General features: G+C 44.1%; 2 protein-coding genes across 3 annotated transcripts in view; one reads left to right on the top strand and one right to left on the bottom strand.

The window, feature by feature from the left end:
• SZT2 (SZT2 subunit of KICSTOR complex) overlaps nucleotides 1-4,960 on the bottom strand; it is a 55,421-nt gene extending 50,461 nt beyond the window's left edge. Inside the window, exon 1 of the mRNA XM_090269278.1 lies at nucleotides 4,888-4,960. Coding sequence (XP_090125404.1) covers nucleotides 4,888-4,914 — 27 coding nt within the window. The 5' untranslated portion in view covers nucleotides 4,915-4,960. The remainder of the gene's footprint in view (nucleotides 1-4,887) is intronic.
• On the top strand, nucleotides 4,903-10,488 carry MED8 (mediator complex subunit 8). Of its 2 annotated transcripts, none has more exons than XM_090269276.1 (7): nucleotides 4,903-5,125; nucleotides 6,468-6,586; nucleotides 7,586-7,730; nucleotides 8,239-8,379; nucleotides 8,573-8,654; nucleotides 9,025-9,273; nucleotides 10,111-10,488. In XM_090269276.1, the coding sequence occupies exons 1-7, from the start codon at nucleotides 5,120-5,122 to the stop codon at nucleotides 10,173-10,175; spliced, it is 807 nt and encodes a 268-aa protein (XP_090125402.1). In that variant the 5' UTR covers nucleotides 4,903-5,119; the 3' UTR covers nucleotides 10,176-10,488. The 2 variants fall into 2 exon arrangements, with proteins under 2 accessions (XP_090125402.1, XP_090125401.1); XM_090269275.1 differs by lacking the exon at nucleotides 4,903-5,125 and adding an exon at nucleotides 5,309-5,540.
• The last annotated feature ends 4,529 nt before the right edge of the window (nucleotides 10,489-15,017 follow it).

Below are 15,017 nucleotides of genomic sequence, written 5' to 3'. Positions count from 1 at the left end.
CTGGGTTTAATAAATCAATCTTCCCATGATTTCCTGCATTGTTAGGTATCTCTCTTGGTCATTCACAAAGCAGCCTCCAGTTCTTCACAGCACCCACCACAGTTTACAATAAAGGATTTATGTATTTGTTAATGTTCATTTTCCCCACAAGTCTAGAAGCCCCAGGGAAGAAGGGGTTGTGTTGATGAGTACATATCGTTCTTTGCTGTATCCCTAGCAACGAGCACGAGTGCCAAGGCACACTGGGTGTTTAAATATTTGTTGAATAAATACATGAAAGAGAAATTGCTCTCACAATCAATGTATCACTTATCCTTAATTTTTCACTTTTCTCAACACCTATTCTTTGTTGTTCAAGAGTTTCCATCCTCCCTCATCCATCACCTTTATGGAAAAATTAGCTTACTCTATTGTTTGGATTTTTCCTTTGCTTCCAAGAAACCAGTTTTTCACTAGTCTCTTCTTTTATAGTATTATCTTTTTTGATGTTCTTGGAGTCTGGGGAGGCGTCTGGTGTGGGTTCTAAAAGATTTTGAAAAAACAAAAAGTGTGATTTGATAGCTAAGGCTTGAGCCTTAGTTTATTGTGTATAACATACCACCAGCTATCCCAATGGTGTGTGAAAGTATCAATGTACACATCAGTAAAATAACAAGTCATGAATCAGTTGCTTCTGAGTCTTTGCTTTTCCATAACGAACATCTCCAGGTTCTTTAAGTATGCCTCAATGGCATGGCTTCAAATTTCCTCATTCTTTTATCTTATACCTATCAGTGAACTCTGGCTGATCTACTTCTCAACTTAAAATATGGGGGCCAAAATGGAACACAATACAGAGGTGAGGTGACAGATTTAGAGTCCTCTAGGATCTATTTATATATTTTGGAAGCTTTACCATACCATCGTCAGGAAACCTCTATAACTTTTTCATTTGTGTTGCTATTAAGACACAACACACACACCCCATACTGTCCTCATGTAGCTGGCTTTTTGGGACACATATAATTATTCAGTTAGTCCTATTATATTGGATAAATTCAGTCTATTATTCTATTGTGAAGCTTAGAGGGCTGCTTTGTCTTCTAGTAAATCTCTTTCTAGCTTAATTTCCCTGATAATTTGATCAGGATACCATCCAGTCCTTATCCAAGTCCAAAGAGGAAAAAGGCAAGGTGAGCATGCACTCATCAGCCAACAAAATAAATACTTACTCTAATTATTGTATTATTGTAAACTGAGTACATTCACCAAAGGATAAGAATGTGGTTCTATGACAGCATGTAACAAGTAACCTGTCCCAGGCTAGGATCTTAGGACAAAGTGACCCTGAAGATGAAGCACGGTTTGCTAAGTGAGGAGGGAAAGGAGGATAAAGCAGATGGAGGGTATACATGAGCACTGTGCTATTAGAAAACTTCAGATTATTAGTTAGTAGGCTGCTTAATTACACTACTATACAGCTTCCATTTCTACACCGTGTCTCAAGAGTTATTTTGAATGATGGACTGGCAGCCCAAGGCCAAGCTGAAGTCTAGTTCATCAGTCAGTTTTTATAGAATCCACTCTTTTGAAACCAGGAACACTTGTCTAACTTAATCTTTCTTACAACATTCCCCCTTATATGGGATTCTTTAAAATTAACAACCATGTTTTCAAAACATCACTAAGTTTTCTTCACATTCAAGATGTAATTTATCAGAACCAGAAGACTTAAAACGATTTAAGCAGCTCAAATGGTATTTTTCAAAGAGTGAGCCAAGGGCCAGCTGCATCAGGAAAACCTGAGGTGCTTATTGAAATGCAGATTACTAGGCACCTCCCCAAACCAACTGAATTAAGAGTTGGTAGTGTTCAGGAGTCGACATTTAACAAGCTCTCCAAGCGATTCTTCCACTTTAATGTTTGAGAATCCCTGAATTAGTTGTGTTCTCAGTGTCTACACACCCATACAGCGCTCCAAGTCCCTAATATTTAACCCCTTTAAGTCTGAAGTACATTACTCTTGGAGTGGTCTGGCAAAAAGCAAGCAGGGTTTTGGAGTCAAGAGATCTGGAATCAAATCTGGTTCTACTACTTACTATCTAGGTGAGCTTGGACAAGTTACTTGATTTTTCCAGGCCTTAGTTTCTTCATTGATAACATGTAGATAAGATTATCTACTTCAAAAGGAAACTGCTGCAATTAAACAAGAGTCAGAACAAGGATAGAGGAAGCCTATCATTCTTTGGAACATTTATTGAGGTCTACATACCATCTATAACAACATGAATAAAACAATTTCGGATACTGCGCTGCATATCATATGTATCAGGTAAAGGAAACATTCCCATCTCATTTTTTTTTTTTTTTTTTTGCAACTATCGCTTTGTGATTAAGGTATAATCAAACCCGTGTGCTGTTTTCTGTTAAGGGTCTCATGAAAAATGTAGACTTTTACACCCCTTGAACCTGAAACTCTAGTGTGACCTCAGCTGGAATCTTCTCCAGCCTCATCTCTCTCACCTGTTTCCCCCTAAGTTAGAGTTCCTAGGATCAACTGCTGGTTCTGCTGCTTATTAGTACAAGGCCTTGGTGAAGTCACTTAAACTCTGTGCCTCAGTTTCCTTGTCTGTGAAATGGGGATTAAAATAGTACCTACTTCATGGGGATTTTAGAAATACTAGATGACATCAGTAAGCACTCTGTTAGCTATACTCATTGTCACACTACACACACTGGCCTTCTCACCTCAGAATTTTCACTATTCCCTCTGCCTAAAATGCACTTGGCCTCTTCTTGTGGCCAAGTTCTACTCATTCTTAAGGCTTAAATGTCATTTCTCTGAAGCAGCTTCCTGATCCACTCCTGCCAACACCACTTCTTAACAAAGTAGGTTAAGAACCCCTGTTAAATACTCATTCACTCTGTATTTTTCCTTTGCAGCACTTACTATAATTCAATGTTTGTTTACTCCATTAAAATAGGGAACATATCTTACACTACTCCATATCCACCCTGATAATTAGCACAATTCTCAGTCCATAACAGCACTCAAAGTATTTTAAGTCTTTGAGCAATGAATGATTTCTTAAATCTGATTATGCCCAATTTTTCTGTCTTGGGATGATAACAACCTCTAAAAGTCAGTCACTTTTCTGCCCAGGGGGCAGAACTCTTCACTCCCTTTCTTTACTTCCTGAGGTAAAATTTTCAGGAACGCAATTCAAAAACTTAACAAATGCTTAGCTTTTGGCTGAATGAGACTCCCTTGAGTGTGCTTCAACCCCAAGTTACTTTAGATCTGCACTGTTCAATATGGCAGCTACAACTACATGGGGCTACTGAGTATCTGTAGTGTTGCTAGTCCAAAATCATACGTGCTAAAGTGTAAAATACACATTGGACTTTTAAATATTTGGTAAAAAAAAAAGAATGTTACATACCTCATAATTTAAAAATACTTATTACATGTTGAAATAATTGGAAATATAGTTAAATATATTACTAAAAATTTCATCTGTTTTTTACCTTTTTTAATATGGCTATCAAAAACCCTTAAAATATATGGCTTGTATAAGATTTCTATTGGACAGTGCTGTTTTAGACTATCTGCCTAGAAGACATGTTATAGCTCCCCATTTTATTTCCTCTCATTTTAATCCATAAAAAAGACTCCAAATTATTTCATGGTTTTTCTAAATTCTGACATTTCTGTGAACACGTCTCATTATTTTAAATAAGGAAGTTTCTTAATCTTGGGTCGCCTCACATTAAATTGAAAGAAGAAAAAAGCAAAAAACCAGACTGATTATCCTGTGGTTACTTCATTTTTATACATAAACACCATGGTTATGAACACAAGATTTGGAGTCCTGGCTCTATTACTTACGAACTGTGTAACTTTGTTGCTCTAAATATCCCTGTACCTCAGTTTCCACAACTAAAAAATGGGGACAATAACAGTGTCTACTTCATAAGGGTCAGAGCATTAACTGGTATTAGTAAAGTGCTTAGAATGGTGCCTAGCATGCAGTAAGTAATGACTACTATTTGTCATCATACACCCTCACCCTTCCCACATACCCATATATTCTCTTGTAATATTGGACACCTCTCCTAGTGACGTTGTTCCTCCAGAATTCTGCTACTTGCTAGCTGAGTAGCACTTGGGTAAAGTATTTAACCTCCCTCATTTTTCAGTTTTCTTATCTGTAAATGAGTGTAGGTTTTGCCACCTTCCTTGCCTAAGTTTGAATAACACAATGTACACAAAGTTCCTTGTGTGGTCCTTATCACCTAATAGATACCCCAAATGGAGTTTCTGGTTTAATGCGATACTCACAACATGCCATAAGATAGGTATTTTATGAAGAAGAAAACAAGATCTGGGAAGTCATGACTTGCCCGAAGTTAGCTATCTGCAATATCAGAACGAGGTTTCACTCCGAGTAAAAGATGTTTTTCACGAAACTAGAGCTGCTTTCCCTAAGTACGAGCGCTAGAAATAGATTATTTCATGATGCTTATGGGATTCCAATGTTTGGAGAAATGCAGAAACCGGCAAAGTAAATCTATCGCCCTCTTGCCCGCTGAAAACTGCAAAAGATCAAAATACAAGTTTTGGAAATACCATTATTGGGTCAAAGAACCCAAGAGCCCTAGAGTCGGCGACGTGGATGAAATTTCAGTAAACAAAACAAAGCAACGAGTTTCTCCTCTAGCCCTCGCAGGAAATTGCAGACCTCGGGAAGGAGGTTCAATTGATGGGCCTTCGGGGCTCGGCCGGTCCCCGCCCAGGCTGCCCGGCCCGGTCGCCTCCAGAGCCCGAAGGAGGCCACGGCCGCGCCAGGCCGCCGGGCCCTCCCTCTCGGATCTCGGGGATCAGCGCTGCGCCCGCCCGCCCCTCACCTCCGGCTCCGGGCGCTCCGAAGCCATGCCACAGCGCTCCCGCGCCAGCCCGGGCCAGATAAGAGTTTCCACTTGTGACCCCTGACCCGGCTATCTCGCACCGGGCACAAGCCGGAAGTGAGTGGGCGGGGAGAGTTATGAGCTCTCTTATTGGTGGAAGGAGCCCACTCGGAGTGACTCGCTGACTTGGAAACAGGAAGAGGAGGTCGTTTCCCCCGACACTGCCTCCGCTATGCAGGTGAGTACCGGGTTGGGGCTGTTGATTGCCAGTTAGCTTCGGGCAACCGGACCGAGAGTGGCTCAATGAGGAGAGAATTAGGAGTTGGGGCTGAAAGGAAGGGGCAGAGCCCGCGGTTGACGCAGAAGGGAACGTGGGGTGAAGGGGCAAAGCCTACTGGATAGGAGAGGCGGAGATTTGATGGGTTGGGAGCCCTGCTGGCAGGAGACAAGCTGCGACTAAGTCGGGAGGGAGGAAGCACCACTGATTTGCTGCTGTGCGGGGAAGGATCAGGTAGTAATTTAGGAAGCCTGAGACGTAGTCTAACCATGACGGCTCAAGAAAGTTGCGGGTTGGCTCAGGCCCGGGCCTCGGCTGTTGCATGGACGACGTTGGATACAGAAATAACAGATTTGTAATTGGAGCGAAGACCGAGGTGAAGAAATTGTGGGACCACACTGGCTAAAACATAAATGAATTATAATCTGAGGCCATGGGTAGAACCCAGGATCAAGGCTTCTACCCTGCACATTGACGAGTTTGCAAAACTGTTTCCCAGCCTGTGCCGGATAGTTGTTGAGGATGAAGGCACGAAGTAAAACTGGAGGTCACAGATAGAAAGAAATTGCTTTGCAGACAGCACCCTTCCGCCCCCCCCCCACCTGCCCAGGATTTACAGTTGTTTGTCTACTGCTTAGAACATGTGCATTGGGGGGGGGGGGTTCATTTGTCATTTAGTTTCATGCACATGTAGTCTGTCAGTAAATGTTTATAGGTTTACTAAGCCTGTGAAAAGGGCACAGGAATATTGGCACAGAGATAAAATGAGTGCAGATTAATGCAGCAAAGAGGAGGCTGAAGCATCAAATGCCGAGGGCAAATGAAGAAGGGGGTGCAGTGGAGGTGCAAGGTTTCAGAGAAACCTTCGCGTATTGGTAGATTTCTCACAGATTGTGTGCCATTGACAAGAACAGCCTGGCTCAGAAGGCAAGTTCTAGGACAGAAGAGTACATATACTGCAGAGGTACACAAAAAGATAATAAACCCAGGCATTTGGGTCTGGAGAAAATTCCTCAGTAAGAGAGAAGAGAGTGTACTTAACACAGAGAAAAAAACAGGCATGGATTAGGAGGTGATGAGAGAAGGAATTAGTTGGTAGGAGGAACTGAAGTCAGGTGAATGGGTTGAAAGGTCCAAGGGTTGATGCTGTTTGTAACCCAAATACCAAAGATAGAAAACAACCTGACTCTCTTATGCCAATGAGGTCCCGTGTTACCTGCCTAGTGTTGCACAGTGTCATCCTGTATGTGTGTGTCATACTCTCACACTCCTCTGAGTGATCAACCTGTTCCTATTGGTGCAGAGGGAGGAGAAGCAGCTTGAGGCATCATTAGATGCACTGCTGAGTCAAGTGGCTGATCTGAAGAACTCACTGGGGAGTTTCATTTACAAGTTGGAGAACGAGTATGACCGGTTGACCTGGTAAGGGTGGCCTGGGTAATCTGGGGAGGGCTCCATGGTTGGGGACCAGGCCCCCTGGTGGATAGGACATCTCCAATGATGTAACCATTTATCAGTTTGCAAACATCTTATGATGTGTTGAGAGCTGGGTTGCCCTAACAAGTGAAGTGTAGCTTAGGGCCTACATGGCAAGGAAATGGAGAAATGCCCAGTTTCCCAAACTAAGTTCTTTCTAGCTTTTGATTCTCACTCTTCGACCTCATTGGGAAGAGGTCCTTTCTCAGTGGGTCCTCCCATTACAGTAGGAATACAGAGGTCATACTGGATCTCTCGCTATAGATATTGGTGAGTCTTTTAAGTCTAACCTACTCTGGAAGTATGGATTCTATTTCCAGGCCAGGGAGTAGGCTTTTACTCAGTTTCTGAATTCTTAGAGATAACAGTGTAGCCATGGTTCCTATTTTGCCACCGTTCCTCACCCCATACAAATAATGAACAGCCTTTTTTTCTTCATCTGTGTCAGAAACTGAAAGCACGTCCCTATTTCCTAAGCTCACAGTCCCTGTAAGGCAGTGGTTCTCAACCTTCCTAATGCCGTGACCCTTTAATACAGTTCCTCATGTTGTGGTGATCCCCAACCATAAAATTATTTTCGTTGCTACTTCATAACTGTAAATTTGCTACTGTTATGAATCATAATGTAAATATCTGATATGCAGGATGTATTTTCATCGTTACAAATTGAACATAATTGAAGCATAGTGATTAATCACAAAAACAATATGTAATTATATATGTGTTTTCCAATGGTTTTAGGTGACCCCTGTGAAAGGGTTGTTCGACCCCCAAAGGGGTCACGACCCACAGGTTGAGAACCACTGCTATAAGGCATTCTGGTTCCCACCCAGTCCAGCCATAGGGCTTTGAGTCTCTTGGGGTGAGTCTGGGTATTCCTAATCTGAAGGACCCCTTTAAGACTACTTTACTGGGAATGTTCTGACACCTTCTTACTACCACCAGGCCCTCTGTCCTGGACAGCTTTGCCCTGCTCTCTGGACAATTGAACACTCTGAACAAAGTCCTGAAGCATGAAAAGACACCATTGTTCCGTAACCAGGTCATCATCCCTCTGGTGTTGTCCCCAGACCGTGATGAAGATCTCATGGTAAGAGGGGGAGAAGGGTACAACTTGGGAAATTAGTTCTTAGATGAGGACCTAGAGCACAGTTGTTGGGTGGTTATTCTAGAAGTTCTGAATGTGGACTAGTGTGTGACAATAAAAAGTGAGGGCTGCATTTGGAGGCCTTCTTTTTTGTCCTTCTGGAGTTGGGCAGCTACTCCCACATAAACCTGAGGCTGTCACCAAGGCAAAGACCTTTTTCCTCCAATGCCTATCTCAAGCAAAAAGTATGTTCTTTCATGACTTGGTGTATTTCAGTGTCTGATACAAACATAGTAGAGAGATTTGCCCCTGTGTTTGGTAGATATAGGGGTGTGAGGAGACAGAAACAAAGAATGGAGTGAGGGGTATAGTTCCCTAGGAACTATAAGTCTTAGGCTGTGTTTTCCCTGAGAATACACTGTTTGCCTGTGGCAGGAACAACAATGTACATCAGACCAGATCGAATCTTTTTGGAATACATAGGAGGATTCATAAAATCTGTGTTTTACAGAGGCAGACTGAAGGACGAGTACCTGTTTTCAGCCATGAGGTAGTCCCTGACCATCTGAGAACCAAACCTGACCCTGAGGTCGAAGAGCAAGAGAAGCAACTGACAACAGATGCTGCCCGCATTGGTGCTGATGCGGCTCAGGTTGGGCTGAGTCACTGCTCTGCTGCCCCCCATTCCCCAAGTCCCATCATGAGAAGCTGGGCATTACCATTGCTGTCTGGTAGGGATGCACAGTTGTTTACATGTAAATTGCCCTTAGAAGAACACAAGAAAACAACTTCCCCACAATCATTTCTTGCTTGACCTAATCTCTGTACCAATTTTTGTGTTACAGAAGCAGATCCAGAGCTTGAATAAAATGTGCTCAAACCTTCTGGAGAAAATCAGCAAAGAGGAACGAGAATCAGAGAGTGGAGGTGTGGAGGGATTGGTGGCAAAATGGAGAAGGAAAGAGAAATAAGATCACTTTTACAGGAATGGTGGTTTTGGTAGTAGTGAAGTGAGAATGTAAGAATGAGCTCCTTAGGAGAGGGTATACCGCCATTCTGTTAGTTGTTTTTATTTAAGGCCAGCCCTGGAGCAAGTGGAGGAAATGAGCAAAATGAAAAGGGAGAATTCTGAGATAGTCATGGGCAGTCCTCTGGCTCCTCCTCTGGGCTGCCAGGGAGTGTAGATGCTGCTGAAGTCAGAACTCCAAGCTCTGGTACTCATACTAGTTTTCCTACTGCTAGGTTCAGTCCAGGGCCAGAGGTATACCTCAGGGTCCTCACTCACCTTCTTCTTCAGGTCTCCGGCCAAACAAGCAGACCTTTAACCCTGCAGACACCAATGCCTTGGTGGCAGCTGTTGCCTTTGGAAAAGGACTGTCTAATTGGAGACCTTCAGGCAGCAGTGGAACTGGCCAGCCAGGCCAGCCAGGAACTGGAACAATCCTTGCAGGAACCTCAGGATTACAGCAGGTGCAGATGACAGGTGCTCCGAGCCAGCAGCAGTCAATGCTCAGTGGGGTGCAAATGGCCCAAGCAGGTCAGCCAGGTAAGGTGGCAGGGATTGACATGGTGACAGACCTTGAACAGAGAAATGGGCATAAGCTGAATTGTCTGTGCCTCCCACATCCCCCGAGCTGGAGATTTTCTCCTGTTCTCCTGACCTATGACCCAGAAAACAATATTTAGGGGCAAAACTCTCATTTGAGACTCTTAACAAACACCAGAGAATGAAGAATAACTTTGAACAGCAGAAACTGCTCTCACCTCCAACCCTCATCTCAAACCTCTATCTCAACTACCCTTTGCTTTCATTTACTCTGGATATTAGGTGTGTTGTCAGGGTTTTTCCTTAGAGAAACTGATAGTCAGACCTTAATTAAGACTATTTGGTAGGTGGGTTGGAATTGACAAGTTTCCCAGTGCTACATGTATTCTTTTCTTTGTATCCTATCTCTCCTGCTCACTTTTAGTAATGATGAGAGCAGTTTACAGGAGTTCAGATGCAAGTAACTAGAAGAGGTATTTTCTTCCAAACTGTCTGAGAAAAGGGACAATTAAAATAAGAGGGAACATATTCTTTTACCTGTGACATTAAATGGCAGTCACACAGGTTTAGCTATTTCTTCTAGGAGTAGGTGAGCAGCAGTCTGATCTCTCCCATTGTCCCTCCCACCCACTCCCTCCATCAATCCTTTCCTCCTAGACACCTTCAGGGAGAGAGCTGAGTGAGGAACCACACCTGTGAGTTTTGCCATCCAGGGTCAGATGCCACAGAGGTTCTGCGCTGATAGAGGGGGTGGCAGAAGGAAACCTGAGAGACCACGTGTCTGATTGATCATAAAAGTTACCATGCTTCAGGTGTCTTTCTTCATGTTCCTTTTAGGGAAAATGCCAAGTGGAATAAAAACCAACATCAAGTCAGCTTCAATGCACCCCTACCAGCGGTGAGTGTGGCCGGCACACCTCCATTCCCAGGTGCTCTTTGCAGAGTTGGGCAGTGAGATTGCCTTCTGCCCAAAGCTGACCTAGATGGGTACGATAAAGGAATGTGGGCTTTCAGCAACAGACAAATCACTGCTCCACCACTGACTAGCTGCATGACCTTGCAAGTGACCTAATTTTTCTGAACCTGTTTCCTTATTTGTAAATGGTGGTAATACCTACCTCATAGGGTTGTTGTAAGGATTAAAATGAGAAAATGAGTGTGGAACACAGCACAATATATGAAATAACTGGTATTCAATAAATGATAGTTTCTATAGCCTCTTCTCCCTGTTGCCTTCCTCAATCCTTGATCCAGAACTGACCCCGATCTGGTACTGCTTCGTGTCATTGGTGAGCTCACGAACACAAGGTCATGGACTGCTCTGTTCTGTTTGAAAGCCTGTGCTTATTTTGTGCTGCTTAGAAACTGTCTGCCTCTTAAGTGCTTAGAGGCTCGCTGTCTGCCCAGGTTCCATCCTGGCCATCTCCAAGTGGTAGGCGATCAGGCTTCTGGGCTTGGATGAACTGTCCCCCTGTAGCTCTGGTGAAGCTCGGGCCAGCTCTGTTCTCCATCCTCTCATAACCCAATTCAGCCTCTCCCTGGGTTATAGTCACAAAGTCTCCTATTGTTTCTCTTGCCCTACACATGAAGGAAGATGTCGAAGGCCCAATAGGTGGGGGCTTCCTCAAGAAGTGGTTCTACCAGGTAGGACTATGTAAGAAAGTTTTTCTTAGCACATGAAAAAAGCCCCTCCTTTCCCAGGCTCATTTTTCTTATTTTGGAGGTGAGGGGAATTTTACTTCACAGTGTGTTTCATTAGGGTTTGGTTACCCTCATCGTATGCCCAGTTTCTAGACTCCAGCCAGGATGGCTTTCCTCCAGTCCCCCGAGCCTGTGCCTCAAGTAAGATAGCCAGCTTGATGTGGGAGGGGGCAGCCACCAGTACCTTTGCCTGCTTTTTTAAAGCTGAAGAACAGAGTGAGCTTGGGTCTCCAGTCTAAGCTGCCTTTCTTAGCACTTCCTTGTGGGCAGGGGCAGGGGGTCTCTCTGAATAAAGTTATTTAACTTTTGATGGTCAATGGGTCAGACTTAACTGACAGCAATTTATGAAAAAGCTATATAGGGATCAGAGACTTTCAAGGCTGACACAAGGCAACTCTTAATTCATTCTCCCTAAAAGGTCTTATCTTTGATTAGCTTTGATCTAAAAGTCCTGAGGTATGAGGACAGCCTGTTCATACCTCCAACTGTCTTTTTCTGTTCTCTCATCACATGCTAGCACTTTGGCATCTGTTCGGTGCCAGGCAGAATTCTGCCAGGCTGTGGCAGCAAAGGACTGCAAAAGTGGTCCCAGATGTCACATCCATTCTTGTTCCATCAGGGCAAGAAATGGTGTCCACAAAGTACACTGACAGTATTACACGGCAGCGCAGGGAGTCCTGTCGTCAGCGCTGAGGTAATGCCAGACCTTTCTCCCACTTCATCAGTACTGCCTGATCACTCAGCGGGCTCACTTGGACAGGCCTTTATCTTATCTCTCCCCTTCCTATTGCTGATGTGAAAGCTAACTGTCATATTGCCTAGGGCTCATGCTGTGCTTCTCTAAAATCCTTGGAGTATCTTTTGGCAACTGCCAGAAGATTCCTTCCAGCTGAAAGGCACCAAACCCAAGTTTCTTCGTTGTCTATGGTTAATACTGACTTCATTCCCACCATACTATTTGAAATGGGTTCCTTGTCCTCCAAGAATGGAAATATCCCCATGCCCCAATAGGAACATGAAGGACCTGATCTATATCTTGTGCCCATAAGCCAATACTCCTTATTCTGGAGGCACTCACAGCTCTATATTTTAAACTTTGGGAGCACTTGCTCACATTTCTAGGCCCACCCCCACCCCCAAATCCTCTGGAGCACACAAACCTATGTAGCATTACCAACTTGGGGGCCCATACAAACCAGTAACCGCCTCAGTGGAGAGGATATATCTTCCACCCCTAACACTCATTTCTTTGGGAGCAAATATATATGGAGTGTCCTTTGAAGATGACATGACCTGCTTACTTGTTCAGATTTAGTTTGTAAAAGATGGCTCTCTTGCCCTACTTTGGTAATATTCCTTAGTTTCTGACTGCTCTGTTTTGCCTTGGGACTGCTTTCTCTAACTCTTGGGGCCCCTAGAGAAAGAGATTGTCTTCCAGGTTTATGCCTAATATGGAGAAGGAAGCAGTGGCTGTGAAATATTGAGATCATACTATAGCACTGGGTTCATTCTGCTGAGGGTGGGAGCTTACGGAATCCATGTCTGTGACATGCATTGCCTAGGACCTCTTCCTCTCCAGCTCTGTCCTAAGGTTGGGATTGGGTCATTGCTGAACCTCCTGTTCATTCATTACCCCATTTTCTTGCTCTTCTGGTGTCTGTTGCTCTCTTACCTAGCTAGTTTACTTTAGTTAACCTTGTACTTTCTTGGGAAACAGCCAAGATAGATAGATAGGTTGTAGCTAAGTGCTCCTTCCCACTCCATATGGGGTCCTGGCATTAGGACTGAGCTGGAGGGGGTGTATTGCCCACCTCCTGTCCTGCTGCTCGTGGAGAGAAGCTGAACTCTGTAGGAATGCCCTAGTGCAGGGGTGGCCCCTTTTCCCACCCCCTTCTCACCTCCCCCAGTCAGCTGGGAACAACCTCTCCCTTTGTCTGAGCTTCTTGTACAGAATAATCCTCCTATGGACAATGTGGTCTCTGTGCCCTGTGGACACAGGAGCTGTATGAGCTGATCCCAGCACCAGGCAGGGCAGAGGCTGAATCCTTTCAAATGCCCACCCTAGGTCAACTCCTGATTACTGTCCAGAGAAACTAAGGGATGTATATTTTCTTCCGTCTGCTCCAGATTTGGTAACATTTTGAAGTTTAGCAACAATCCAGAAGTAGGGCCAGGAGCTTTGGTCTCTTTTCAGTTCAGTCCTGAGCGTTCACTGCCTGACTAAGGAGGCTTCATGTGGCTCTGGCCTGACAGCCTTGAACACACAGGGGCTAACTTTCATAAAGAATTTGCCACCCTGTAGATGGGCTCTCTAATTGGAACAGCAGGCAAACTCCAACCCATCTGACAGGGCCATAGCACCCCGTCACTTCAACGTGTGTTTTGTCGCTCCGGAAAAACTTCTCTATACTTCCCTTTGTTGACTCACTGTGGCAGATCCTGGATCCCTATTGTTGTCTCTTGATGGGTTCACATGCTCTCAGCATGTCACCTACCATTAAGACACGGCATCTTGTGCAACTGCATCACGGACAAGGCACCTGACTTATGACTTTTCTCACCTGAGTGATCCCAATGTTCCTTCTTAGCTCTAAAATCTCTGGGAATGATTCTTTTTATTTTCATCACATGACTGTGTTATATAAAATAGGGCATATTTTTCTTAGATCAGCCCCCAAGTCCCTCATCCCCCTACCAATTCTTTTTTTTTTTCTCTCATTAAACTTTGTTTTAATGGATCTCAAAATTCTGTGACAGATTTTTGGTCAAGTGGTTTCCATTAAAAAGTACTGATTTTAAAAAACTAAACTTAAAAACTGCCACACACACACACAGAAACCAAATGATCCACAAAACATTCTCCTTTCCTCTGAAGGTTTTCATGATGCATTGTAATCATTAACCGGTCTTTTACTATTAAACTTAAATGGCCAATTGAGACAAACCATTCTGAGATCATTCTTCCACCACTGATTATTTATTTAGCCTTCTGAGCTTCCTGGGCAGACTTGGTGACTTTGCCAGCGCCAGCTGCCTTCTTGTCCACTGCTTTGATGACACCCACAGCAACTGTCTCATGTCATGAACAGCAAAACAGCCCAGAGGACAGTCAGAGAAGCACGCAACACACGTGGGCTTGCCAGGAACTGTATCAATGATGCCAGCATCACCAGATTTTAAAAACTTCGGACCATCTTCCAACTTTTCCCTGGAACAATGATCAATCTCCTTCAGCTCCGCAAATTTACGAGCTCTCTGCACTGTGTGACAATCCAAAATAGGTGCATATCCAGCACTCATTTGGCCAGGTGGTTCAGGATAATCCCCTGAGCTGTGAAGCCAGCTGCTTCCATTGGTGGGTCATTTTTGCTATCACCAGCCACATGGCCATGACAAAAATATCTTAGACAGATATGTTCTTGACATTGAAACCCACATTATCCCCAGGAAGAGCTTTACTCAAAGCTTCATGGTGCATTTCAACAGTCTTTACTTCAGTTGCTATATTGACTGGAGCAAAGGTGAGCAACACACTTCGTTTGAGAATACCAGCCTCAACCTGGCCCACAGGGACGGTACCAATACCACCAGAGGAGTAAACATCCTGGAGGGGCAAAGGCAGGGGCTTGAATGAGTTGGTGGCAGGATGCGATCCAGAGCTTTAAGCAGCATGGTTCCACTGGCATCGCCATCTTTACAGGTGACTTTCTATCCCTTGAACCAAGACATGTTAGCACTTGGCTCCAGCATGCTGTCACCATTCCAGTGAGAAATTGGCACAAATTCTACTGTGTCAGGCTACAGTGTAGGTGCTAACTTCTTTAACAAATTCTTCTGGCTACAGGATGGCTCAGTGGAATCTATTTTGTTAACACCAACCATTGGCTGTTTCATACCCAGTGTGTCGGCCAGAGGGGCACACTTGTGGGTTTGCCCATTCTTGGAGATCCCTGTTGCAAATGCACCAAAACCAGCAGCAACAAACTGGACAGCACAGTCAGCCCTCCTGTTGTTATCACGTTTTTGATAAAGTCTCTGTGTCC

This window comes from Furipterus horrens, unplaced genomic scaffold (genome assembly GCF_987537825.1).
Source record: "Furipterus horrens unplaced genomic scaffold, mFurHor1.1.pri manual_scaffold_3, whole genome shotgun sequence".
Taxonomy (NCBI): Eukaryota; Metazoa; Chordata; class Mammalia; order Chiroptera; family Furipteridae; genus Furipterus; species Furipterus horrens.
The sequence above is the reverse complement of the archived record's forward strand: the minus strand, read 5'-3'. Positions and strand labels throughout refer to the sequence as shown.